The sequence below is a fragment of the Alternaria triticimaculans genome, assembly GCF_023758025.1.
Source record: "Alternaria triticimaculans strain BMP 0046 chromosome Unknown scaffold_1, whole genome shotgun sequence".
Taxonomy (NCBI): domain Eukaryota; kingdom Fungi; phylum Ascomycota; class Dothideomycetes; order Pleosporales; family Pleosporaceae; genus Alternaria; species Alternaria triticimaculans.
The window spans coordinates 4,962,620-4,987,184 of record NW_026055958.1 but is presented as its reverse complement, the minus strand read 5'-3'; the positions used below and the strand labels follow the sequence as shown (position 1 = coordinate 4,987,184).

The window sequence follows — 24,565 nt, the reverse complement described above, 5'->3', positions numbered from 1 at the left end:
TTCGAACTCCTTCTGCTTTGATACACAAATCATACATACAGCAAAACATCAGACTCTGAGGATTGCGATCTCTCTCATTTGATGAGGAGTACCTTTGCGTATGTGGTGGTTATGTAATTCGGGAATCATGAGTGGCTCGTCTCGCTCTGCGTCATCGCAGTACCATAGCAAAACATCAACCTCCGTCATACCAGCCATCCATTATCAGCAGCGCAGCATCCAACACACCCCCAAGCACACCAGACATCAAATCCAAAGCCTCACACACCATCCCCCCAACTCCTCTAAAACCATCATGTGCCGAATTCACAAAGTCATCTTCAACGGCTGCGAGTACAAGTGCGAGGGCTCACGTACAATCATCACATGCCCGACCCGCTGCCCAGGGCATGCTTGTATAAACTGGACGAAGTCGGGCAAGGAAATCATTCAGGTAAGGGCTCTTCCGCTGTAAAGAATCGTCTGTGCGAGACAGGAGCTGACCTGGTAACAACTGTTAGGTTGCAGATAAATGCTCAGGCCATGGCGGGCCGGTAGAGATCACGGAGGAGGTTGAGAAGAAGTGAGTCGCCGAGAATCTATGGGTGAGACGGCTGAGGCCGACGGGAAGAGTCATCGAGCGGCAAAGGGTGAAACGGGAGAGATGGATGGATGGGATGTGTCACGAGCGATGTTCAGCTGTTGAGTGTGCAGTGTCGTCAGAATGGAATTTGCCAGTCATATTTGACCGTCAACGTGTCTTGACTACTCCGGAAGGTACTCGGTGCCATGTGTCTTTGCCGATGTTGATGGAACATACAGCGCAGTGCTGCAGAACCTACTGTCAGCGGAGTGACTTTTAAGAGTCCCCAGTAGTGACATGCGCGGCGTCGCTCAAGATAAGAAGATAGCGTGGACGAGACGAGAAAGTGTGATGTCGGACGCGGCCGGCTCAGATATATTGTATATTCCGTACTGAGTGCGATGTTGGGGTATATCCATGTACCGGCTGCAGGATGTCGAAGCAGACAAGAAGCGTACTCTCACCTCTCACCATGACGTATGCGCAGGCGAAGGCGACAGCAGAGACTGAAGGTCGCGTAAGTCAAAAAGCTTGCTCCGTCATCGCACGGGTAGCAAACGCTCATAGGCGGGTCGTGCCTGCCTATCTCAAGCTCTCAGCACCTTCAACCAGCATCACCCGCCACACCATCGCCATGGAACTCGGTACTATCCCCACATCGCCAGGTAAGTCGGAATGATTCGGCGTCCCATCGAGACAGGCGCGCGTGCTTTACCAGGCATGCGCATCCATATGAGATCCGCGACGCTAACGACTGCTGTAGTAGGCAACGAGTACTATGAAGTACGCGCCATCCCCGGGAAAGGCTATGGATGCGTCAGCCTCAAACCCATCGCGCGCGGTACACGCATCCTCGCAGAGGACCCCCTCCTGATCGTCCCGGTCGGCGACTACATGCTCTCCGATGTTCAGAAAGCCTTCGATAGCCTCACCCCCTCGCAACAGACACTCTACTATACGCTTCACTCAAGCCATGGCCAGGATCCGAAGAAATGGCCGTCGCGCATCCATGAATCAGTCCCACCACAAGAGGTTCTTCGAATTAAAGAACAACACAAAGCGCGAACCGATCCCTCACCCAGTCTAATCAGCATCTTTCAGACAAACTGTATGGAGATGAATGCAGGCGCCGCAGTCTTTCCGCACGCCGCCCGCTTCAACCACTCTTGCAACCCAAACGCATGCTTCTCCTGGAACGCCTCCATCGGCAAAGAAACCATTCACGTCATGAATCCCATCGCCGCGGGCGAAGAGATCACCCTATCTTACTGCGACATGATCCACGACAAGTCGCTCCGCGCATACGAGCTCAAACACTACGGCTTCACCTGCGATTGCCCGGCCTGCAACGACGATGAAGAGGACGGAACATCATTCGGATACCAGAGTGCAGAGCGGCGATTCCGGTTACAAGAGCTAGAGCGTGAGACGAGGTTCTTCCGTGGTGTGAACCTGGAAAAAGGCGCGCAGCGAGATGATTTCGTGAAGAAGCTGTTGCAGTTGGCGGCTTTCCATAAGGCTGAAGGAGACTATACCGCCAGGCTGGCAAACGTGTAAGTGGAAGCCGACGTGACTACCTCTAGGCCGAGTCTACAAAACTTCCCCGGTGCTTGCGGAGGCCATGTCGTCGTCAAAGTGGTCTTGCTCTTGACGAGTTTGCTAACTTTGGCCAGATTCCTCGATATTGCGCTAGTCTGTGAGCTCAGGGGAGACCTTGGTATGGCGGAGTTGACTGCGGGCAAGGCTGTGGAGGTCAAGAGGGACTGCCAGGGGGTGGACTTCCCCAACTACAGCAGGTATACTGACGTGCTTCATCGGATCAAGTCAAAGGTGGCTTTGAAGGGCTGACGGGAGGTGGGGCTACATGGGGCTCTGGATCGGGAACGGGCGTATGGCGGACTGTATACTATCATAAATTAGGAAGTGCTTCTTAGCAACGGCGATGATAGACAAAATGGAAGCGAAGGATGAAGTGCGAAGCCACCCGTCGTGATGTTGTTCCAAGAATATCGCTAGCGCACCTGCAGCCGCCCCTGCGCGTACCCTGAGACACGGCAAGCCTCACGCCAACACGACTGACGGCTGCCAACGCGTCAAGCCCACCGCATCTTCACTTGTCGCGCAAGCAACCATGCGCAATGCGAAAAAGAAAGAAGACCTAGCACTGGAAGCGGACGCCGCTATTCCACACAAGTATCACGACTAACACGACAGCGGGAGCTAACAGGCAGGTTTCAACAGGCGCTGACGTCGCTGCGTGTACCTGCGTCTCACAGCGCGTCGCAAGTCTGGCGGTGTTTCGGGTCTTTGTTCAAATATCCAACCCTTCCACACCTCGTGTACTTGCCGACATTCTATACTTGCTAACCGGCAGACTCCATTTACGCCCTTTCGTATCGAGAGTGCTGCGCCCCCCGAGCGATCACCATTTCAGCGGCCCTCTAGCTCCGGCCCAGCTGGCATCCGTGAGCTGAGTAACACCGGACAGAGATACATCACAACATACGCGCCCGACCTCCTGACTCACCTATCGCAAACTTCCCACCGTCACCATGGAAGAGTCAGATAGCAAGAAGGCCGCCGAGGTGCCTGCGCCCATCGCGACTTCCGCACCGACGCTGTCAACATCGCAACTTCCCTCACCACCCCACTCACAAACCGGCCATCAGGCTGATCCCAAGATGTCGGTCGACGCCGCAGACAGTATGACGCCGCCGTTCTCGCCGTCGAGCCAAACACCCGTCTTGCAGAAGGAACAGGAGGAGTTTGAGGGCACCGTCGACGTCAACAACGACATCCCCACCGACAAGGACCTGAGCAAGGTGGAGGATCTGCTGGTGTTGGATGCGCAAGGCCAGAGCAGGCCCTTCAAGGAGCTATACAAGGCGCCACATGTCGCTTCGAGGCAGCTGATTATCTTCATACGGCATTTCTTCTGCGGCGTAAGTACACTCACACACATTCTGTAGATAGAGCTGACACAACACAGAACTGCCAGGAATACTTGCGCACAATCGCCTCCTCCATCAAACCCGACGACCTCCTCGCGCTGCCCACGCCCACCTTCATAACCGTCATCGGCTGCGGACGCCCCGAACTCATCCCCATGTACACCGAGATCACGGGCTGCCCCTTCCCCATCTACGCCGACCCTACGCGCAAACTCTACGACCATCTCGGCATGACGCGCACCTACAATCTGGGAAGCAAGCCTGAATACATGCAGACCCATGTCCTCATAAACTCCGTCCAATCCATCTTCCAATCTCTCGGCACCGGTCGCAAGGCGCTCAAAGGCGGCGACTTCAAGCAGGTTGGCGGGGAGTTCCTGTTCGAGAACGGAGAATGTACCTGGGCGCACCGGATGAAGACTACACGGGGACATGCGGAGTTGTCAGAGTTGAGGAGATTGATCGGGCTGGATGACGCGAGGCCGCCTGTGAGGAGGAAGTGGAGTCATGATGTCAAGGAGGATAGTAAGGGCAAGGAGAGGAAGAGGGCCATGAGCTGGGGCAGACTGCGAAGCAAGAGCAAGGGCGGAAAGGACTTTTCGAGGGATGCGAGCAAGGGGTCGACGCCGGAGAGGATACTGGAGGAGGAGGAGCCGCGGAAGATGGTGGGCAGTCCTACGATATGAGTATGAGTGTATGAGGTGTTTGGCGTTGGGTTCATCTTGGCTGCATGGTTCTGTTGGCGTTACTCATCGGTTCTGTCTACTGCGCGTGGTCTTTTCTGTCGGCTCCTTCTTACGATATCGGCAAATGAAAGCTCTTCAACTCCATTCACACGTGCGTCCAACGACATGCTATCGATACATACCACCTCAACACCATGAATCGCATTGCTAAAAGCCGTATATATGTACATCACCCTGTCGTATACACCGTCCAGATCCGGCAAGTAGATCCGCCGCGCTCACATGCCGAGACCATGACATAACACCTCACTTTCTCCACAAGTGGCTAAGATGCCCGGCCCACGCACCATCCCAACCAATCACCGCGCAAAATCCAGCAGTTAGGCTTGGAGCCGCCAACTCCGAGCCAGCTACGAGTTTGAGCCTCAAGTCGCGAGCGTTACGCGCAGCAGCACCGAGGCGCGTCCGACGAATCGAGGGCGAATGAGGGGCAATGGAGGGGCAGTTATGACGATTACCTATCACTGCGACCAGCCCCACAACGCCTCGTACAAAAGCTACCGGAGCCGCTCGAGCTTTCTGGAGTAGTGTGTTATTTCCCCTCCCGGTGACGGTATTCGTATATATAAGAGCTGGTACTTTGTTACTTCCTCTCGACACACGTTGAAACTCTACCCACGTACTACTGAACCGAGACATTGACGCTACAATGTCTGCTGATACCGTTGGAAAGGTATGCTGAACCCCGCTTCTTGCATTGGAAGCTGCGCGACGCGTTGAATTGTTGCTGACATTGTTATTCAGACTATTACCTGCAAGGTACGTACCTTTGAGCTTCTGCCTCCTACCGCGACATCGTCATCGCGTCGTCCTTCGTTCTTCTGAGCATCAGATTCCATCATCAGGCTTGGCATGCGGATCCGCACAAGATTCGCGATTCGTGATGCGCGATGACGCCGCGGTTACCGGCGAACGCGATCTCGGAAACAACAGCCGACGAATTGAAGTCTGACATGATCACAGGCTGCAGTTGCTTGGGAAGCCGGCAAGGACCTCTCCATCGAGGAGATTGAGGTTCTTCCTCCCAGGGCACACGAAGTCCGCATTCAGATCTACTACACCGGTGTCTGCCACACAGATGCCTACACACTGTCCGGCAAGGACCCCGAGGGTGCCTTCCCGATCGTCCTCGGTCACGAAGGTGCCGGATATGTCGAGTCCGTCGGTGAGGGCGTCACCAACGTAAAGCCCGGCGACCACGTCGTTGCTCTCTAGTATGTCCAGCCCTTCAAGTAATCCGTTCATAGCTAACGTAAACAGCACCCCCGAATGCAAAGAGTGCAAGTTCTGCAAGTCTGGCAAGACCAACCTCTGCGGCAAGATCCGCGCCACACAAGGAAAAGGTGTCATGCCCGACGGTACCTCGCGCTTCCGCTGCAAGGGCAAAGACCTCCTCCACTTCATGGGCACATCCACCTTCTCGCAATACACCGTCGTAGCCGATATCTCTGTCGTCGCCATTGAGGAAGACGCCCCCATGGACCGCACCTGCCTGCTCGGCTGCGGAATCACAACCGGATACGGTGCCGCCGTCATTACCGCCGGCAAGAACGGTGTAGAAGAGGGATCCAACGTCGCCGTCTTCGGCGCCGGCTGTGTCGGTCTATCCGTCATCCAAGGAGCGGCCAAGAACAAGTCTGGCAAGATCATCGTAGTCGATGTCAACGACGCAAAGGAGGAGTGGGCCAAGAAGTTCGGCGCGACACACTTTGTCAACCCAACCAAGCTCGGCAACCAGTCTATCCAAGAGAAGCTCATCGAGATGACCGACGGAGGCTGCGACTACACATTCGACTGCACAGGCAACGTCAATGTCATGCGCGCCGCCCTCGAAGCCTGCCACAAGGGCTGGGGTGAGTCCATCATCATCGGTGTCGCAGCCGCTGGCCAAGAAATCTCCACCCGCCCCTTCCAGCTCGTCACTGGTCGCGTATGGAAGGGTTGCGCGTTCGGTGGTGTCAAGGGCCGCACCCAACTACCCGGCCTCGTCGCGGATTACAAGCGCGGAGACCTCAAGGTCGATGAGTTCATCACCCATCGCCAACCCCTCGACAAGATCAACCAGGCTTTCGGCGACATGAAGGCTGGTGACTGCATCCGTTGCGTCGTCAACATGCGCGAATAACTACGCTCGGGCCCCACGCCTAGGTTGTGATAAGGTTGTGTTTTGAGCGGATTTCTTTCCTTTGTTAGATGTATCTACGACGCGATGCTGGGGATTAGAGAGCATGGCGAGGTGTTGATGACGTATGTAGCATGAGTCGGCGTTGATGTACAAAATGGAATGAGAATTGATACCATAAATCTTTGATGTCTACATGACTTTTGTTTTCACCAGATATTGTACCGAAAAGCCGAGTTTCTGAATACATGGTCCAACATCGTAGACCTAAGCTCGCTTCCAAAGGGTTTGTAGTCTTCGGGCATGTATTTGAGAACTCCGGTGGCTCCTTCCAAATACATCGTATTCGGTGGCCATGAAGTTCCAAGATCTATGGTGAACTTCCAAAGGTTTCGTAGTTCTAAAACATGGTTATGCGGTTTTGCTGGCCTATCGGGCGTGAGATGTAGGGATCTGGGGGTTTTGCCGTACCACGTTGTGAGAGGGCCCGTGCGCACGAGCATATACTTCCACATCGCTCCTGCCTTTCTTCTTGAACATCAACTTTCTACTTTCACTCACCTTTTTCCAAAACCATCGAAGTCATGTTCATGACTGCGCCACTTGCCACTCCAAAAGGTGTCGGGACGAATACATGTCTTGGGCTTTTGACTCAAAATACTTCGAAGTTGGCAACATGTCTGCCTGCTGGCTTTACCTCGAGAATATCACCACAAAGTTACCATGTCTGCCGTCCGGTACCGAAACATCACAAAAGTCAAACTATGTCCGCTGCTGTCTCTGTCTCTTTAGCATCAACACACCACCAAAGCAAGACCAAGGACTCTGCGATACCTACTGTCTTTGGGGGACTGGCAGATCTGTCCATACCGTTGCGGTTCAACATACCTGTCATCGCGCTTCGATCCTTGCAGCGAGGTGTCAGCAACGAAGAGCTTCGGGTGTGAGTCATGGAAAGCAGTGTCGGCCTGACGGTGAACCCCATCGTTGCGTCGACGTCTCTCACAACGACATGCAATGTCTGGTCCGACGGCGCACCTGCAGGGACGAGGGCCCGTCAAGCTCCGCGGAATGATGCGAGCTATGCTGAGGAGGGTGAGACTCATCGACGCATCGACACACCCACCACGACATGAAGCATTACTGTCTTCTGCTGCTGGTCTCTCCTAACACACCTCACCACGACATGCCGCACCGCCTTCCCTCACTGGTGGTTTGCGACGACGCACTCACCTTATCCACCTCATTGCCTCCTCTCTCCGACCCTGCCCTACTACGTACTCGCCTTACACACCTCATCCTCCGCTGCTGTCCGGCCTTCTTCCTTACCATGAAATAACGCCTTCGAAGCATCGCAAGCAAGCTAGCGACGGGCTCACGCTCGATAGCTCGTAACAACAAGGCTACTCGACTACTTACACGACCCGGCTGGACAACTAGATCGTCTGCGAGCCCGACAGCTCCGCACAAAACACCTCACCACGACAGGCAGCGGTATCTTCGCTCGCTTATGGTCTGCAACGGCGCACTCGCCTTACACACCTCATTCCCACGCCGTCCGGTCCTCTTCCTTACCACACCCCCGTCTTCCCGCCTGCGGTCGCATACATACTTTTGGTGGGCTCCTTCCGCGACACATTTGGGCATGACGGGTTGCGCGCACAAGATCGGGCAGCAATACTGGTCTTACACAGCATCCACCCTGCGGTTCCCCCTGTCCAGACGCTTCCCCATACGCCTGGGGTGTCATCGATGATTATGGCCTCACCCCCGTCAAGATGCTTACATGATATGTTCTCAAATTCCTCAATATTGCACATACGACCACAGAATCTTGAGACACAGCGCTTCCCGTTCGCTCAGCGGTACTTAAGCAAGATATCGGCGCATTAGTACTCGGGTGGGTGACCACCGGGGAATACGCGCTGTTGTATGTTTTTGCCTTCTTTTTTGCCATTTTTTTTTGTGGTGGTGGAGACGGAAGGTGGGCGGTGTGGGGCAGTTTTTGCCTCCATATCGCTGGCGCCTTCCGTGGCGCATTTGAGCGGCTCGACTTGCGCAACGAAGGGAAAGCAGCAATACTCGCCTTACGTGTCTGGGGATTCGGCGCCTTTTCCTGCAGTGCATGGCGGGGCAGCACGAGCTCATGACTTGGTCTTCTCGCTGTCCGGCTTATCATTCTCACGGTCACTACGTCTAGCCGATGGACTGATTCGGAAGCGAGCGCAGCAATACTCGCCTTACACATTCCGGCGGTTCGTGCGTCAGGCTTAAGAGTTGGGGTTCTAGTGGCTGGCTCAACGGAATATCTGTTCGCTTTCGTTGCAGTCATTGTTACACCCTCCCGGTGCTGTGCATCCTACAAAGAGAGCTGCGCCTGGCTGAGGGGCTAATTCGCAGCTTTGGGGGCGAGGGCTCTCGCATCACGTCTGACTTCTGAATCCCAGATATGCACGGCGAAGGAAGAAAGGAGCGGCCTGGCCGGTGGACTACTTCGAAATGCCATGAATCAATCACCACAAAAAGCCGAAGTTGACTGGTGGCAGGGAGAGCTATTTGGCCACGCTGAAATGCGACGACCTTGACGAAGAAGGCGGCCTGGCCGATGGATCGATTAGACGTTGTGGTTCGATCGTGCTTTCTGAGTGCCATCGGTGCCAGAAGTCGACTGGATCTGCTCTCGGCCTTTGCCATACTCGAGCATCGGTATCTGGCGATGAGTGGTATAGTGTGATTATCAGCGGAAGACGGGACGAAAGCGTTGAACAGGATGCTAGATTATATGTATCTGCTACGTAAATGAATGACGAGACTTCACGAACTATTGACCCTGGTCTCGCACCTTCCCGTCCCTGCGTGCCTGCTCTGTTGACTGTTTCCAGCAGAATTTGTATCTCTTTTGAGGCACTCCTACACTGTGATGACGACGAATGATGGGCCATTCCGTCTCTCTTTGGAAAGAAAGATTGACGTAACGGTTAGTGCAAATGCGCGTCGGTTCGTGTTCAGTATCAGACGTGAGACCGACGCGTCGAGGGGTCTTGTTAGCGCTGACTAAGACAGACCCTGAGCGGCCATTCGACACCACTAGCGCGACTCCGCGTACCTTGCTGGTCTTGCACATTGCATGCCTACCCACCACCGCCAAACCTTCACTACGCGATGAAGTACAACGTGCGCAATCCCGATCCGGAAACCTTGTTGCGAAAGGGTTTTGAGCCGCAACGAGGCAGACCCGGCAGGGGGCTTCTCTAGCTCCTTACCACGCTTCACGACATCGCTACGAATGCGCGTCGATACTCCAGACGCGGTCTTCCGAAAATCGTCGAAGCATGAACGTATCCCAATAATACGTGCGCCGCCCGATACCCTTCGTCGCTGCACCTCGGTGCTCCTCTCGACCATCGACCACCTGCTGAGGACGATGCTACACCTGATGGTAAGAGACGAGAGGCGACGGAGGGCATACATCAGGCTCGGTAGGGATAGCGACGTTTGTTGCTTACGCCCGCGCAAGCTAGTCCTCGTGATAATACGCAAGGGGTGATGGTATTACTCATCACCGAGTGTAGACCACGAGCTTGCATCCTGTGACGGAAACAAGTTGGCTAGGACAGCAGCATCAGACCAAGAAGCTGGTCTGGCTATTGCAAGAGCCGCCGACCTACACGGGTTCGGAACAACGAGCTCTGGAAGAAAGGCAGTGGCTGTACTCTGCGGCCCTTCAGTTTCGAGCCCTGGACATCGCCCCTGAATTCTGACATACCTGGATCCTGGCGACTGGGTCTGGACAGAGTTCTGGCTCACATGATGTGCATCTAACGGCAACGGCCGCTGGGTCTAGGAGATTCTGGACTGACAAGATATCCCCGTGATACCCATTACGCTGGAACCCTGGGTGGCACGTGTCATAACGGTGAAAGCTTGACTGACAACACAAGCAAGCTAAGCCAAAGCTTGGCTAGACACATCATGTTTAAAAGATGCTTGTCGCTCTTCGTACAGTAAAAAGACGCTATGGCAGATGCGGAACTCGACTCAATCCGCACCGAGTTACCCGATAATCGCCACTGAAAACACGTATCGGGCTTCGCGATACATAGCATCGTGAGGTAACCATTGATTCTTACAAAACCCAATTCGTGCCAACTGGGCAGCCGTACGAGCGGTGTCAGGGTGTGTATGTCAAGTAAGGTTACAGGGATATCCCATTTCAGGTCGTGTGGATTCGACGCCACATCACGTTCTACCGAATGGATCTTAAGGATACATCCAAGAATGGTATCGTCGACTTCCACGCCTGGCAGGTACACCGGAATAACACCGGCATCCCACTCTTACAGCTGCGTTGTGACCAATCAGCGCATCACATGGCCGAATACGGTTCGGGCCGTTCACCAAGCTCAATCCAGCGAACGCAGCGAACGTAGCTTGGGCACATGAGCAGTCCGTGACATGTTCGCGATGGCTTTGTAGTACCATGCCGGCACGGATGCGATGTTTGTAGATCTCGCCGTGACTTCCAACAAGACAATATGTACGCCGATCTGTCTACCACGCTGGTGCTTACCTGGGTATGCTGGCCCATGGGCACCCCGATGGACTGTCATGCGGGTCATCGTCAATTGCTGGAACAGAAGGATCACTAATGTCCAGTACCCGTTACCACCTCCCCACATGAAGTCATTTTTGTGTCTTCAGCTTAACGTATGTGACGATGGAAGCAGTCATGCCAACACGCCAACTGAGGAAAGATTTGAACACCCTAGAGTCTACGTTGACGTTGGATTACCTACTTTGCAAGTTTTTGGTTTGATGTAGTCTGCAAACGTCTACTAACCTGCAGGTACACTTTCCGGATCTTGTGATTAGTAGTCGATAAGATGAGACTATGTCGCCTACAATCCGGCAGTGTCACCCCTCGGCACGTTGTCAGGTGCTCTTCAAGTAGCTTCAACTCGGCTATCAGTGACTAGAGCGGAGCCTCACCTACTTCAAAGTCCCACTTCTAACCCAAATTAAAGCCGAAAGAACGAAGGAAATTGTAAACATGACCTCCTTTTGCCGCACTGCCCCCTACACCGCATCTCTGAGTGGCCAGCATGACGCCGTTGCGACCTCCCGGCGATACTACGACAGCGTCACGTTGTCATCGCGCGCTCGATGTGCGTGGAGAGAGCCGCTTCACCACCGTTGATGTCTATATAAAGAGCAAAGAAGGACACTCGAATACTCACCATCCCACGGCTCCTCCACACTACAACACCACAACAACCAACCTTTACCATGAAGTTCGTCATCACCCTCCTCGTTTTCCTCGGTGCCGTTGCCCTCAGTGAGGCAGCTGGCTGCAGCGGAGCCCGCCAATGCCAGTGTCTCTTCAACGACGGCTCTCACTGCTGCCTTTACGGCTACGTACGTCTTTCCGCCCCATACATCTCCCACTTACTCCCTTCCTCTCTTCCTCAAACTAACGACCCTGGTAACAGAACGCCCAGACCGGCGATACATCCGACTGCACCGCCGTCTGTTCCGGCGCATCTCGCCTCCTGCAGAGCGGCGAGGACACCCCTACCAAGTGCAACGCTGGCGGCAAGTTTGCTTGTGCTGGTCTAATCACTGCTCAGGGACGCACTCCTTGCTATAACAACAATGACAGTATGTTCTCTTTTCTACATCACACTGCGAGTGAAGCTTCCTTCGCAAAGTTTGTATCATGGTCATTTGCTAACCTTTGTTCAGCTCCCGTTTAAGGCTGTCATGATTTTAGGGGATCGGAGGACTTGGTTGGGAAATGGGATTTGGGACTGGATATCGGCGTTTTACTATGCACCTTCCATATTGAGATTAACTACTAGACCATACTTGCACTGTTCCTTTCACTGTCTCGTATGTGCACATCACGCCGTTCCCTATGATAATTCGTTTCACTGCGTGAAGCCCCTCGACTTCCAAAGCCGCGGTAGGATTCGAGCGAGCAATCATCGCAAGATTGGCGAAATTCCAATGTTAGGTTTGTTTTCCACTACAACTATCTGACTTCGTGAGTCAAGCCGTGCAGTTGAGCTGGTGGTTCAGCATCCGGGTGGGTGCGTTCCGGTCGCAATGAAACACCATCGAAACGCGATACGCCACAACAATAATAGCCACCTCATCCATGCATCCCATCCATCTTAGAACCACCTAGCGCAGATCCAGAAAGCTTAGCCTGACTTCATGCCTAATCCCGCAGGCATCAAAGCCAAGTGTTAGTTCATACTAGACAATCATTGCATGCGGAGAAACTTAAAGGTATATCGTATATTCCAAACTAATCATTAAGGAGCGTAATTGACCAGGGTTCCCAAGCCCGAGTAAACCACGCAATCGACCACTTCCACCCAATTCTATCATACAATACCCAGTATTGACAAGCCCGTCCTCTGCGCGTCACAGACGCAGCCAGAGAGATGAGCAACTAGCTCCACCCCACACTAACTATTCCAAACTATTCGAGGTATATACAACCCATTCCATTACCATATCCATTCATCCGTCTCCGTCGTATTTATGTTGTTTTGTAACCAATCGTGATATTATCGTCGTAAGATGCTGAGCGATGCGTCTAGAAGTCCTCGCCCTCAAGGAGGTCGAGCTCCTCCTCCTGGTCGTCGTTGGTGAGTGCGGGCTGGTTGCGGGCAGCCTCACGCTTGCGCTGGGAGGCACCACCGGCGAGAGGAGCAGTGCCGGTGGTAGAGCCAGTGGCACCAGTTGCGCCAGTAGCACCGGTAGCGCCAGTGGCACCGGTAGCGAGACCAGCACCAGTAGTAGCACCAGTGGCGCCAGTAGCACCGGATTGAACACCTGCACCGGACTGAACGCCAGCGGCGGCGCCAGCGTTGGCAGCGGGCTGAGCACCAGTGGCACCAGTGGCTCCGGTAGCACCAGTTGCGCCAGTTGCTCCGGTCGCGCCAGTAGCACCGGTAGTAGCACCAGTCGCGCCAGTGGCTCCAGTAGCAGCACCGGCGTTGGCAGCAGGGGAAGCAGCAGCGGGAGCGGCGGCGGCAGGGGCGGCAGCACCGGCGGCGGCACCGGTAGCAGGAGCGGCGGCAGTTCCAGAGGTGGCGGCACCAGCGGCACCAGCAGCGGGAGAAGCAGCTATGTCAAGTTAGATACTGAAGTAGAGATGATTATGTGTGAAGAACTTACCAGCAGGGGCGGCACCGGCAGCGGGAGCGGCACCGGCGGCAGCACCGGCGGCAGGGGCAGCAGCAGCAGCTCCAGCCATCTGAACGGGGACACAGCCACCGAAAGGTCCAGCACGAGCGGGGTTCTGGCAGCGGACCATGCAGACGTTGCTCTGGCCAGCGACAGTTCCTGTGCAGGTCATGCCAGCTGGCATGGAGACGGTCAGGGGAAGATCCTGCATCTGAGTGTCCCGGTTGCGACCACGGTCGTTACCAGGAAGGTTGGTGGTGACAGTGGCGGCTTGCCAGTTGGTACCAGTACCAGTAGCGTCGACCATGCAAGTGTAGGGACCGGCACCGTCAGAGTTGACCTGGTGGACAGTCATCATGACTGAACCACCAGCAGAGACCTGAGGAAGAGTGGCGCCGTTGAGCTGCATGACCTGAGCAGTACCAGCCGCGATGTCGTTGGCACCTCCACCGAGTGTCTCACCGCAAGTGTCTGCGGCGTCACCACGGAAGCGAGTGGCATCCTGTTGGAAGGGGTTGCGGTTGGTACCGTCACGAGGAGTGTTGGGGTCGACACCAATGGCGGAACCGGCACCTCCTGCATCACCAGTAGCCTTGATGATGGCAGCGTGGCCAGCCACGAGGGAAGAGGAAGCCAAAAGGCTGATGGAGATGGTGGCAATCTTGGAGAACATGTTGATTTTGTTGATTATTGTCTGAACCGGTCAGAGAAAAGATTAGGTAGTGAAGTGAAGAGGTATTAGATAATAGAAGAGAAGAGGAGTGGTGATTACTGTAGTTGCTGGGTTGGGAACCTGTTGCTTGATGCTCTTCTAAGGTTGCGAGGCCGGTCGTCTTTATACAACATCTGACAGCACAGGCAGACACCGAGAAGGGTATTCGGCATCGTGACCAGCATCGACTTTGGTTAGTTCCAAGGTGGTGAGGCGCTCCGGTTTGGCCAAGACGTGAGAGCCTGGTATGATGGAGTTTCAAACCCATTGTGGTCTCGTAGAAACGTTGCATGAGGTGCGGAGTCGCTAGACGAAAACGTACGAAACGTGTTTGCGGCAGCATCAAATCCAGAAACATACTGCAAACATGACTCTGTGTGTTGGGTCTTCGACGTTGAAGGTGGTCTGGCAAGTGTACCGAGCCAATCCGGTGTAAATTCGACGGTAATCACTGGAGCTTGAGACGTATGAGTTGGTGATAATTCCGGTGATGAGGTTGTGTCGGTACGAACTTGGCACCAACTTGTCGTAGTCAGCAATAGCACACAGTGTTGCATGAATCGTCCAAAGTTTACCGGTGGATAAACGGACTTGTGGCTAGGGCGAGTTAGGGCTAAGCATTCGGAAGTCTGAGGTTTCAAAGCTTGGCAGTGAACACAAATGAACCCTAGATTCCATGAAACTGAGAGTGGCTGAGGCGGTGGACGTTTATGCGTGCTATTCGGGGTAGTTGACGATGTTCGGGCGACTGCCTTCAAGAATGTATCGTTGACTTTCTTTCGATGTCATCATTGTAGATGCGTACAATTACGCTGTAATCTAATGTACGTCGAGTCGTGACTGCGCAAGTCCGTCGATCAGCCGTACTGCAATGGCCACGATGAAGATGTGCGACAAGGTGCTAGGCGAATGCAGACCATACCTGCAGATGTTGATCAGGGTGATCAGGGTCTCGGACTGACCAAACCAAATCAAACCGGTGTTTCCATATCTTGAAGCACGAGAGCGGTCAGTTGAAAGTTTCGTCGTTCCCTTCTGGGAACAAGGTTTTCTAGTGGCACATCGTCGGTTTCAGGGATGTTGATACTGCATCTGGGGTAGTTTCTGCCTCCGGCGCGACCATGATCCGGCCTGAGTGTTCCGTTTGTGGCTGCTGGTGCGCGACTGGGGTGGAACTGGTGGCCGCGGCGGGGGTGTTGTGAGGTTGGAGTGTGGTTCTGAGGCGCAGAGGACGGCCACCAGCGGCTAGGCCCGCGCATTAGTCAGGGTCTTGGCAAACCTCCGTGGTGCCGACAAACCGAGGCGCGTCTCACAACACCGGTCGACATCCGAAGTAAGGCATTTGGGCTTTCACGTGCGGCGCTCGTCAGCAGCGACGGAGTATCTTCTGCTATACAACCGCAGCTATTAGGTGCACAGCCACGACGCAGCATTGGTACGTCACTTTCTTTGCAAATCCTGATACACATACCAACTGAGGCCCTGACGATTGCGGCAGTCTCAACGAAGCCATGTCCTAAGCATAGAGTTTAGGTCACATATGGTACGCATCGGCTGCGGTGCTTTTCCATTGCGACGTCGAACTAAACGCCGCTCGGGCCCCGGTCTCTGTCGCAATGTGCCTCATACCTTCCGAAACGCCTCAGCAGTCTTCACCGTCCCCGGTCTCTACAATGGCGAGCAGAAAGAAGGGAGCTTGCAGCCGGTGTCGCGACTGTACGGTCGACGATAGAGCTGGAGAAGCTTTCCCGACCGACGCAGAGCCGACGAGAAGGTAGGCTACGAGGTTTTGCATAGTTGCTTCAGAAAAACTGCAAGGGTTGGACAGAGCAGCTGCTACGATGCATCGTTGTGGTATTCTCGTGACTCAAGCTGAATAGCAGCATCGTGCGTTAACATTGTGCCGAACGCATCTCACAAAATGATGACAATAGGCGTCTCCAACGCCCTTGTCGTCTTCAACTCTATCTCAGCGTCCCCAATGGATACACATCCGGAATATTTCCCGTATCCGGCTTCACGACCGGCACACTCTCGTACTTCTTCCCCTCTACCATCTCTCTCGCCCAAGCCGGACTTCTCCTCACCTTCAGCAATTGCTCCACCGCATACCCAATCCCCAATAGCTTCTCTTCTTCCCATGGCCTCCCCAAAATCTCCATGCCAATCGGTACGCCAATTGGCGCCTCTTCACTCGGATCGGAGAAGCCCGCTGGCACGGTGACAACGGGCGTACCTGTTAATGCGGCTAAGATACCGTTACGTCCAGACTGTGACGGCGAACCGATCTTGACAACGAGGTTCTTCTGCTCGGGGTAGATAATCGCGTCGAGATTGTTTGAAGTAAAGGTGTTGAGAAGAGCGAGCCTGAGATTGCGGATCCCGGCTTGACGATCGTTGTATGTAGCGTTACCTGTGGAAGATCTGAGGGCGGTGTTGACGTATTCGTATTGAGAGGGGATGACGAGGAACTCTCCTCCGGACCCATTGAAGGCTCTGCGAGAATATAGTTCGTTCAGTGTGCTGGGATGCTCGCCTTGAAGGGAAGGACGTTCTAGATACTGGTCCATGAGCTCGCGGTACTCGAAGCGCTGGACATCGTATGCGGTTTGGATGGCGCTCGCGTTGTAGATGGTCTCGTTGATGGGAATCAGTGTCACGCCTTCCGCGGAGAGACGCGACATGACGGAGTCCATGGCATTGTTGACCGGTGTGACTTCGGGGGAGTCTGTGCGGTTGAAGAAGCCGTTCAATACACCGATGCGCAGCCCTTTGAGTGAGGTGCTGGAAAGCTTGGAAGCGTAATTGGTGCTGCGAATGTGACCTGGGACGAGTGCAGTGTCGTTGTCGGCTGCATCATAGCCTGTTGTAGCCATGACAGTCAGCGCTGTGGCGACGTCTTTGATCGTTCGTGCGATGGGTCCAATGACATCGTGTGTGGTCGATATGGGAATGATGCCGGTCCGAGTGATGAGTCCACGCGTAGGCCGGATGCTACATAGAGAGTTTGCTGATGCCGGGCTGCGGAGTGAATTCACTGTATCCGTGCCGGTGCCAAATACGCAGAATGACGAGGCGACAGCAGCGCCAGTGCCACCCGAACTTCCGCCTGGTGTTCGGGTTGAGTCGTACGGGTTGATTGTCTGACCACCTAGAGAAGACACGCTGATGCCTTCCAAAGCTAGCTCATGGAGGTTGGCCTTGCCTAGGATGATGGCTCCTGCCTTTTTGAAAGCAGCCACGCTTGGAGCGTCTTCAGATGGTTGCGAATGCGCCAAGGCCAGGTTTCCACCCGTCGTTGGCATATCTGCTGTATCGTAATTGTCTTTGAGCAGTATTGGAACGCAAAACAGTGGTCCAGTAGCATTTCCGGCCGAAAGCTGCTCATCCAGCTCATCGGCGATAGCCAAAGCATTGGAATTCAACGTAATGATTGCGTTCGTCCGGTTGTTGTTGGCTTCGATATTGGAAAGGAAAGAAGATACCACTTCGCGACATGTTGAGAGTCCGGAGTAGAGCGCATGGTGTACAGAGTCGATGGTCGCTTCTCGCGCGTCGAAAGGCATATTTTGGCTAGCTACCACGTGGCAGAGCGCTGCAAATGCTAGGCGTGTGAGGTGCACCATTCTGAATGGCTGGTGTCAGTCTGTGTAGGGAAGGCGCGACCTGCGGACATTTACCAACTCATCGGAAATGCCATTTATACATCCTCTCAACTCAATGGCTTGTCATACATCACCGCGGGTAGTTATCGCGACTGCAATTGACGCGGAAAGCCTATGTTCGCATGTAGTCACGATGCTTGCTAATGCAGGTGCCGATGTTTTGTTCCGATCTTATCGCGGGTAGCCTCACCCAAACCCCGAGCATCGGAATGACGTCGTTGCCAAGACCTCATCCACCTTCCTTATTGGTTCGACGATGGCTGCACCCCATGGGATGAAGCAAGTGAACAGATGCGCTGTCGTCTACATCAGATAGAAAATTCAAAGCTGATAGCGTCTGCAGACGATGTAAACTCTTGGGAGGTACGTGTTCAAAGTTTTGCCAGTATGGGGTGGCTACGCATCAATGATATCGTATTTCTAAGCTTCATAGCATCACGACATTTTGTCACAAACATCTCACATGCGAGAACATCTCCATTAATATCTCGTTGCTGAGCTCAGCTCATGACTAATGCTTTGTGAGTATTTGGGAAGCGAGAGAAGCAGACGCTCCACATGGGAACGATAGCTGTTAATTTTGGTAAAAGTGCAAATATGTGCATTAGAAGTAAGGAACTAGAAATTGAGACAGGAGACGACTTTATATAGCACAACAGCGCTAGGACAAGCAATGTTACATTACTATCATTGATTAGCATCTACGCTGTTATCGCGTGGATCACGTTTCGCTGCGTAACATGGCATCCTTCAGCTTCGTCGTGATCTTGGAGTTTCGCTACGCTTCAAACATGGATCTAGCCGTGTCGGGTTTTATGAATGTCTTCTCAAGGTTCCTAGACATGAAAAAGTATGTTTATCATGTAAAATGAAAGAGAACAGACTTTGGCAGCCACATCGTAGTGCTATCGGTAAAGTTTGATTTATGACTATTGAAGTGATTCCTCAAATTCGTATGTTGTGTATCGCACACGCTTTCCTAGATCATGGCTAGATTCTTGTTCTGTTTTGAGCGAAGAATCGGACGAGGACGAGGGCCCATAGCGGATTGGTGAGAGTATTTTGGTGGAAACGGTAAGGTATTGTAGTGCAAGAGTAAGGAAGAAAGACAGACAATGAAGTCTTTTATAATTGTACCAAAGACGACGCGAGCAGCTGCATGGAAAAAAAGAGTCTTAATTTGAACTCCGACTCAACGGACATGGCCAGCAGTAAACCCGATTTTTGAGACATGCTCTGGCTTCTGTTCTTGGCTTCATTGGATTGCAAGTCATCAGGTTTTGACGGCCCGAAGCCGCACACATGCGCATCTTTTGAATTGGGTTTGGTAAAAGTAGGAGTTGTGTGTGGTAATGAAGACAGGCAGGACAGTCGCTGGAAAAGCTTTATATACTGATTTGCGCAAAGAAGGCGATTGTGACGATTAAGGCGTATGCCCGGCCGGAGCAGTGGGAGAGGCGACAATGCATCGGTCGATACCTGGGATAGCTACAATGCGGGTGGCATTTTGCGAGATATGATCAAGGGTACAAGTAGACATTGTCGTACAAGTTGTTTAGTTATTGATATTCAATATTGTGTGTACGGCATCATGCAGCACAACATCTAGCCACCCCGCAGGCGCATGGCATAGACGTGACCTCTCGTGATGTCGCCCGCACGTGTCTGGCAATGAGTTGGAAAGTGTCAGCGAGGTATCTTAGCAATGTGGTTTGTATGTATTGCGTTAGTGATGAGCTGTAATCTATGTTTACTTCTCAGCCATCCCGCCGCCACCTTCTTTCGCTGCCGTCTTTTGTAGCGCTTCCTCCAATCTGCTGCCTTCCTTTCTTCACAGTTGGCAATATGCCGGTCCGTCGTAAGAATCCAACGCGACTCGGAACGGGGAAGGAAGAGCGCGTTCGCGTGGTGGCGGACTTTGGTGTTTCGCATCGCGAATTGTGGGCACAGGGGTGCTGCTTGCGAGCCGCGATAGCCGAACCTCGATGCAATTTGCCACGACCAAAGGCAGAGCGAACAAACTCAATGGGTCTGATTGACAGACGCAATGGCTGATGCAATGGGGTTTGTAGCGAGGTGCTGTCGTGGTCTTGGAGATGAAGTCCGGGAATGCGTTTCGTGAAGGATTCCCGACAGCGAAGTCGTTCGTGACGTCATAGGCCCGCCGCGGTCGCGCTCTGAGAAGAGATCATATCCTGATGTTGATGTTGAAGAGCAATGTTTCTTGTCGGACACCTCAAGGCGTGTTTTGTTGCCCGGACCGTAATATCTTTCCCAACATCCAGTGCGCGAATTGCAGGGCTGGCATGATCATCGCAGCGACAAGCCGCGATACGCTGTCGTGCAACTTCCACAACACTGTCTCTTGCCATGCGTCAACGTCGATGTTCCTGGCCTGGTCCATTTGGTCTTCGATCTGCCTTCGCAATCTCACAGCTTTGCTAGGCAATTCTAGACCCAGGGCAAGGTACAGCCCGACAATGATCCATTCCATGATAACTTGCCTACAAACATTAGCAAATGAGGCAGACTTAACAAAAATCGTAATACTCACATGCACAATTGCAGAGTAACGTTACCACTGATGACGTTGAAGCGCATGCTCTTCCAACCATCGGAACCTTCGTTAGCACGCCACCGCTCAAACGCGAAGCACATCATGTAGACGACATCGACGACGAAGAACGGCAGACTCATAACGACGGTCGTCAGAATCCGCACCTCGTCCCTGTCGGCAAGGTAGAGACGCGCTGAGATGACCGTGGTAGACCAGATGAGGACGAGGAAACACGCCAAGTAGAGCGAAACACCGGCTTTAGTGGCTTCCGTCGCTGCAAAAGTGGGTCCGTCTCGAGAATCCGGATCGATGCCGCCCGCCACGATAAGAATGAAGGAGATGATGAGCGGGATGTGGACCATGAGCAGGATCCATTGCATGCGTCGGCCCTTGGGGCGCGTGGTCGTGTTGAGCAAGCTACTGGTGGCCATAAACAACGGCGTGAGCCCCATGGTGGTGAGGATGGCAACACCGCTTTCCAGGGTCGTGTTCGGCGCTGAAAATTTCGGAAACTTGGTCGTGGCTGCCAAATCGAGCGACACCTGCGTGAGGCGACATATGGACAGCAGGGTGAGCCAGATCCATGGCGAGCTGTGGCCCAGGCCCTGGCGGATGATGAGCCAGATGGAGACGAGGAGGTAGAGGAAGAAGATGACAAGTGTCGCTATGTTGACAGTAGCCGGGTAGGTAACGATACCCACCTCATTTTGCGAGGACACCATTGAATGCGAGACATTGGGGTTCTGGACGATGGAGGTTTGGAGGCAAAGGGGACGCGGGTCTGGAGAGGTTGGCACCAGCTCCAAGAGGCTTCATCGCTAATTCCGCTGTCCGAGCGCTCCGCCTCAACGCCAAGCGCGCTATCACGTGTTGGCGTGCAAGCGGATTCCAGACCTCGAGCCTGTCATGACGTTGTGACGTGCATTGTCGCACACAATAATTCATTCCGATATCGAGCATCGCTCTCCCACAACGTTACGCATCTTCATCGCTCTCCATCGCTTCTCAACGATTCACACGATATACACACCCGCACATCCGGACATTGGCATCGTCCGATCGCATCGGCATCGCGCGGAATTGCACTCGGTGATCACGCTGCAGGTTGCCACCTAGCGGGCAGTGCCCCCGTAAATCGTCATCGCACTAAGAACGGACCACCGCGCTGCGCCTGTTCGACGTCAGTAATTTCGCGTCACGATCTCCATGTTTCAACGCGTGTGGTGTTGCGATGAGGATGTGCGATGTTGCGCGTCGGGTGGGCAGCAAAGGATGGATTGTCAAATGTGTAATTCTATGAAAAGTATGTATGCAACTGAAATGCAGGAAACCATCGTAATAAAACAGTACTCTCGCGCAACCTTCCGTACGCGTGTATCTATCTCTCCAGCTCAGCCAGTCTTATCGACCGCGTCTTTTTTGTCCACTTTCTTCGCTCTCGAGGGTCGCAGTAGTCGAAGCCAGATACCGCATCGCTACTCAGCTCCAATGGCTCGCGGTGTGATGTGGTATTTCAAGATCACTCAGCAAACGTAGTCCACTACCGCCCGTATCCCATATCGAGCAAAGCTGGATCGATATTGGGGTCGGACGCCAAAGTCTCTTCAAGCCCGGACTCATTGTGCCTGCCCAACACATCGACACCGCTGTCTCCCCTCTCCATTGCCATGTCATCCCGGCGCCGTTTCTCCGCTGCTCGATGCGCGGCAGCAAGTGTCTCCTCCGCGTTCCTGGCCTCACAGTATTGCGCGTGCATCTGCGCGTTGTGACTACCAGGGCCACCCATCTCATCCTGCTGTGGATGAGCGTATGGCACCTGTTGCCAACCCACCGCCAGCTGCTGCCCATGCATCTGCGCCTGCTGGCTGGCCCAGTAGGCGGCTTCGTCCTGACGCTGCCACTTGTGGCGCAACTCCTCGAAGATAGGACCCCACGGAGGAGGCGGGAAGCGCGAGAGGAAATACACAAGATCGGTCCTCGAATCGTATCCTGGCTGCAATTCTCTTGCTCTCGTGACAGGTACCCACAGAAGGGGAAATGGCCGTGGTACCTGAATGCCCTCGACCTTGTCAGGGAGCAGCCCCTGTTTGTTCAGACGCTCGCTGAACTCGTTCTGCTGCTCCACCGTAAAGCCGGTGTGGTTGTCTGGGTAACATGGCGGCCCCATAGGCGGTGTTGGGGTGGGCATTACACCCATGTTGGCGCTGGGAGTAGACATTACCGCCATGTTGTCGCCGAAGTTTGACACCTTGAACCGGGGAGACGATAAGACTGGGATTCAGTCTAGATTGTTGAGGTGTCGGTGGGGTGGGGAGGCTACAAGACTGGGTTTCAGTCAAGATGCCTGGGGTGTTGGTAAGGTGTGGAGGCTACAAGGCTGGCTTCCAGTCGGGATAGTTGGGGTGTCGGTGGGGTGTGGAGGCCACAAGACTGGGTTTCAGTTGGGATGGTTGGGGTGTTGGCGGAGTGTGGAGGCTACAAGGTGGGTCAGAAAGGTGTTGTGTCAACGTTGTAATAGAGGTAGGCGTCTTACTGCAGCTTTGGTTGTCACTAACAGATTTGTGGTCTTATAAAGTCACTAGAGTCGTATGAGTAGTCGCGGTCGATGAAGTCGATGAGAGCAGAAGAAAGTGCGTTCAGCTCACTTATATACTGTTACCTCGCACTTTCCTGCTCATTTCGAAAAGCCCAAGATCCGCCCTCAACTCTGGTTGAGAATTAAAATCTGTCTGACTCTTTTCTTGAGGACACTCCAACACGTGCTTTTGGAGCGAATTCCCGCGTAGTCATCGCAATACCTCTCTTGCCATTTGTCCGCCAGACCCACTTCAAGAGCAAGACACAGAGTTTAATAAAGGCGAAATACCAAACCCCCCACATGAGCATAGTCATCGCCGCATATAGCTCGTCTCAGGCAGCGACCAAATAAAAAGCTCCAGTCCTTCTGATATTGTGCGTCAAAGCGCAGAGTCTACCTTGGTTGCGGTCGCGTGACTACTTTTCTCCTTACCAATCGCACCTACCCGATTCTGATCACTAGCGGACCGGCCCGCCCGCCAGTCACGCAGCGGACATTTACTCCGGCCTAAATTTGACGACAGCGCTGCCCGTGGACTTGGGTCGGAAGAGGATGCATCGGATAATGCATCGGTTGGATAAGGCGACGGTGAGCCGATACCTAGGTATGCGCTTCGGAAGACTGCGCAGCGAGCCTAGCTTCACATGGCCACCAGCCCATTAACCATCTTTCAACAATTCCCGTCCATCCAACTCGTAACACTCGACTGCGCCATGTAACTCAGCCCTATTAGCATGCGTCTCCATCTCATGCCTGGCAACTGCGACATGTAATTCTATCCTATTGCCATTCGTTGCCATCTCATGTCTCTCAACTGAGACATGTAGCTCAGCCCTATTGCCATCCGTCTCCATTTCGTGCCTTGACGTATCAAATCCGTCAAGCTCACGTTCGAGGCCCTTCTCTCCGTCCTTATTTGGCCGTGTTTGGCTGCGCGTGATCTCCTTCACTTTCGTGACCTTCCTCCGTTTGGAAACCAGGCGCACGCTTGCGCAAAAGATGACCAAAAACAGCGCGCCGCAGGGTATGCCTGCTGCCAAAGCGATTTTGGCGCTGGGAGACAGACGCCGGGCGGATGTATGTGTTTGTGGCGGCAATGCGGAAGAAGTCGGCGTAATCTTTGTCACACTGGTGCTTGCAAGAGCAGAATTATGCGCTCTACTCTGACTGCCTGCCTCGGTAGTGGCTTCAGAAGCCTCGCCCCCAGTACGCAAAGATACCGCCGCGTTCATCGAATCTGAAGACGCAGGCGTAGGTTGTAGCGACGTAGTTGTAGTCATAGTCTCCTCCGCCGTCCACCCAGCATCGTGCCCGCTCGTACTCGTCGTCTCCAACATCGTGGTTTCCCCAGCTGATGCCGTGGACGAAACGGAAATATCCTCACTCGAAAAACCACCACCACGGCCATTACGACCCCTCACACTCCCACTCCCACACACTTCCTCCACATAATCCTCCGCGTCCTCAAAGTCTTT

The 24,565-nt window shown here is 53.7% G+C and overlaps 7 protein-coding genes across 7 annotated transcripts; 3 read left to right on the top strand and 4 right to left on the bottom strand.

Annotated features, from left to right (window-relative positions):
* Positions 1-1,034: 1,034 nt before the first annotated feature.
* On the top strand, positions 1,035-2,410 carry J4E78_001651 (uncharacterized protein; the record flags this gene model as incomplete). Its single annotated transcript, XM_049362306.1, has 4 exons — positions 1,035-1,039; positions 1,130-1,227; positions 1,326-2,115; positions 2,236-2,410. 4 exons carry the CDS (start codon positions 1,035-1,037, stop codon positions 2,408-2,410), a joined length of 1,068 nt encoding a protein of 355 aa, XP_049227589.1.
* Positions 2,411-3,114: 704 nt separating this feature from the next.
* On the top strand, positions 3,115-4,199 carry J4E78_001650 (uncharacterized protein; the record flags this gene model as incomplete). The annotated part of the gene is made up of 2 exons (XM_049362305.1): positions 3,115-3,504; positions 3,552-4,199. 2 exons carry the CDS (start codon positions 3,115-3,117, stop codon positions 4,197-4,199), a joined length of 1,038 nt encoding a protein of 345 aa, XP_049227588.1.
* Positions 4,200-4,908: 709 nt separating this feature from the next.
* On the top strand, positions 4,909-6,384 carry FDH1 (formate dehydrogenase (NAD+); the record flags this gene model as incomplete). The annotated part of the gene is made up of 4 exons (XM_049362304.1): positions 4,909-4,932; positions 5,004-5,018; positions 5,223-5,473; positions 5,520-6,384. The coding sequence occupies 4 exons, from the start codon at positions 4,909-4,911 to the stop codon at positions 6,382-6,384; spliced, it is 1,155 nt and encodes a 384-aa protein (XP_049227587.1).
* Positions 6,385-12,985: 6,601 nt separating this feature from the next.
* J4E78_001648 (uncharacterized protein) lies at positions 12,986-14,251 on the bottom strand (the record flags this gene model as incomplete). The annotated part of the gene is made up of 2 exons (XM_049362303.1): positions 12,986-13,518; positions 13,570-14,251. The coding sequence occupies 2 exons, from the start codon at positions 14,249-14,251 to the stop codon at positions 12,986-12,988; spliced, it is 1,215 nt and encodes a 404-aa protein (XP_049227586.1).
* A 2,003-nt stretch (positions 14,252-16,254) lies between these two features.
* On the bottom strand, positions 16,255-17,916 carry J4E78_001647 (uncharacterized protein; the record flags this gene model as incomplete). The annotated part of the gene is made up of 1 exon (XM_049362302.1): positions 16,255-17,916. One exon carries the CDS (start codon positions 17,914-17,916, stop codon positions 16,255-16,257), a length of 1,662 nt encoding a protein of 553 aa, XP_049227585.1.
* Positions 17,917-20,191: 2,275 nt separating this feature from the next.
* Positions 20,192-21,234, bottom strand: J4E78_001646 (uncharacterized protein; the record flags this gene model as incomplete). Its single annotated transcript, XM_049362301.1, has 2 exons — positions 20,192-20,459; positions 20,510-21,234. 2 exons carry the CDS (start codon positions 21,232-21,234, stop codon positions 20,192-20,194), a joined length of 993 nt encoding a protein of 330 aa, XP_049227584.1.
* An 818-nt stretch (positions 21,235-22,052) lies between these two features.
* Positions 22,053-22,709, bottom strand: J4E78_001645 (uncharacterized protein; the record flags this gene model as incomplete). The annotated part of the gene is made up of 1 exon (XM_049362300.1): positions 22,053-22,709. One exon carries the CDS (start codon positions 22,707-22,709, stop codon positions 22,053-22,055), a length of 657 nt encoding a protein of 218 aa, XP_049227583.1.
* Between the last annotated feature and the right edge of the window lie 1,856 nt (positions 22,710-24,565).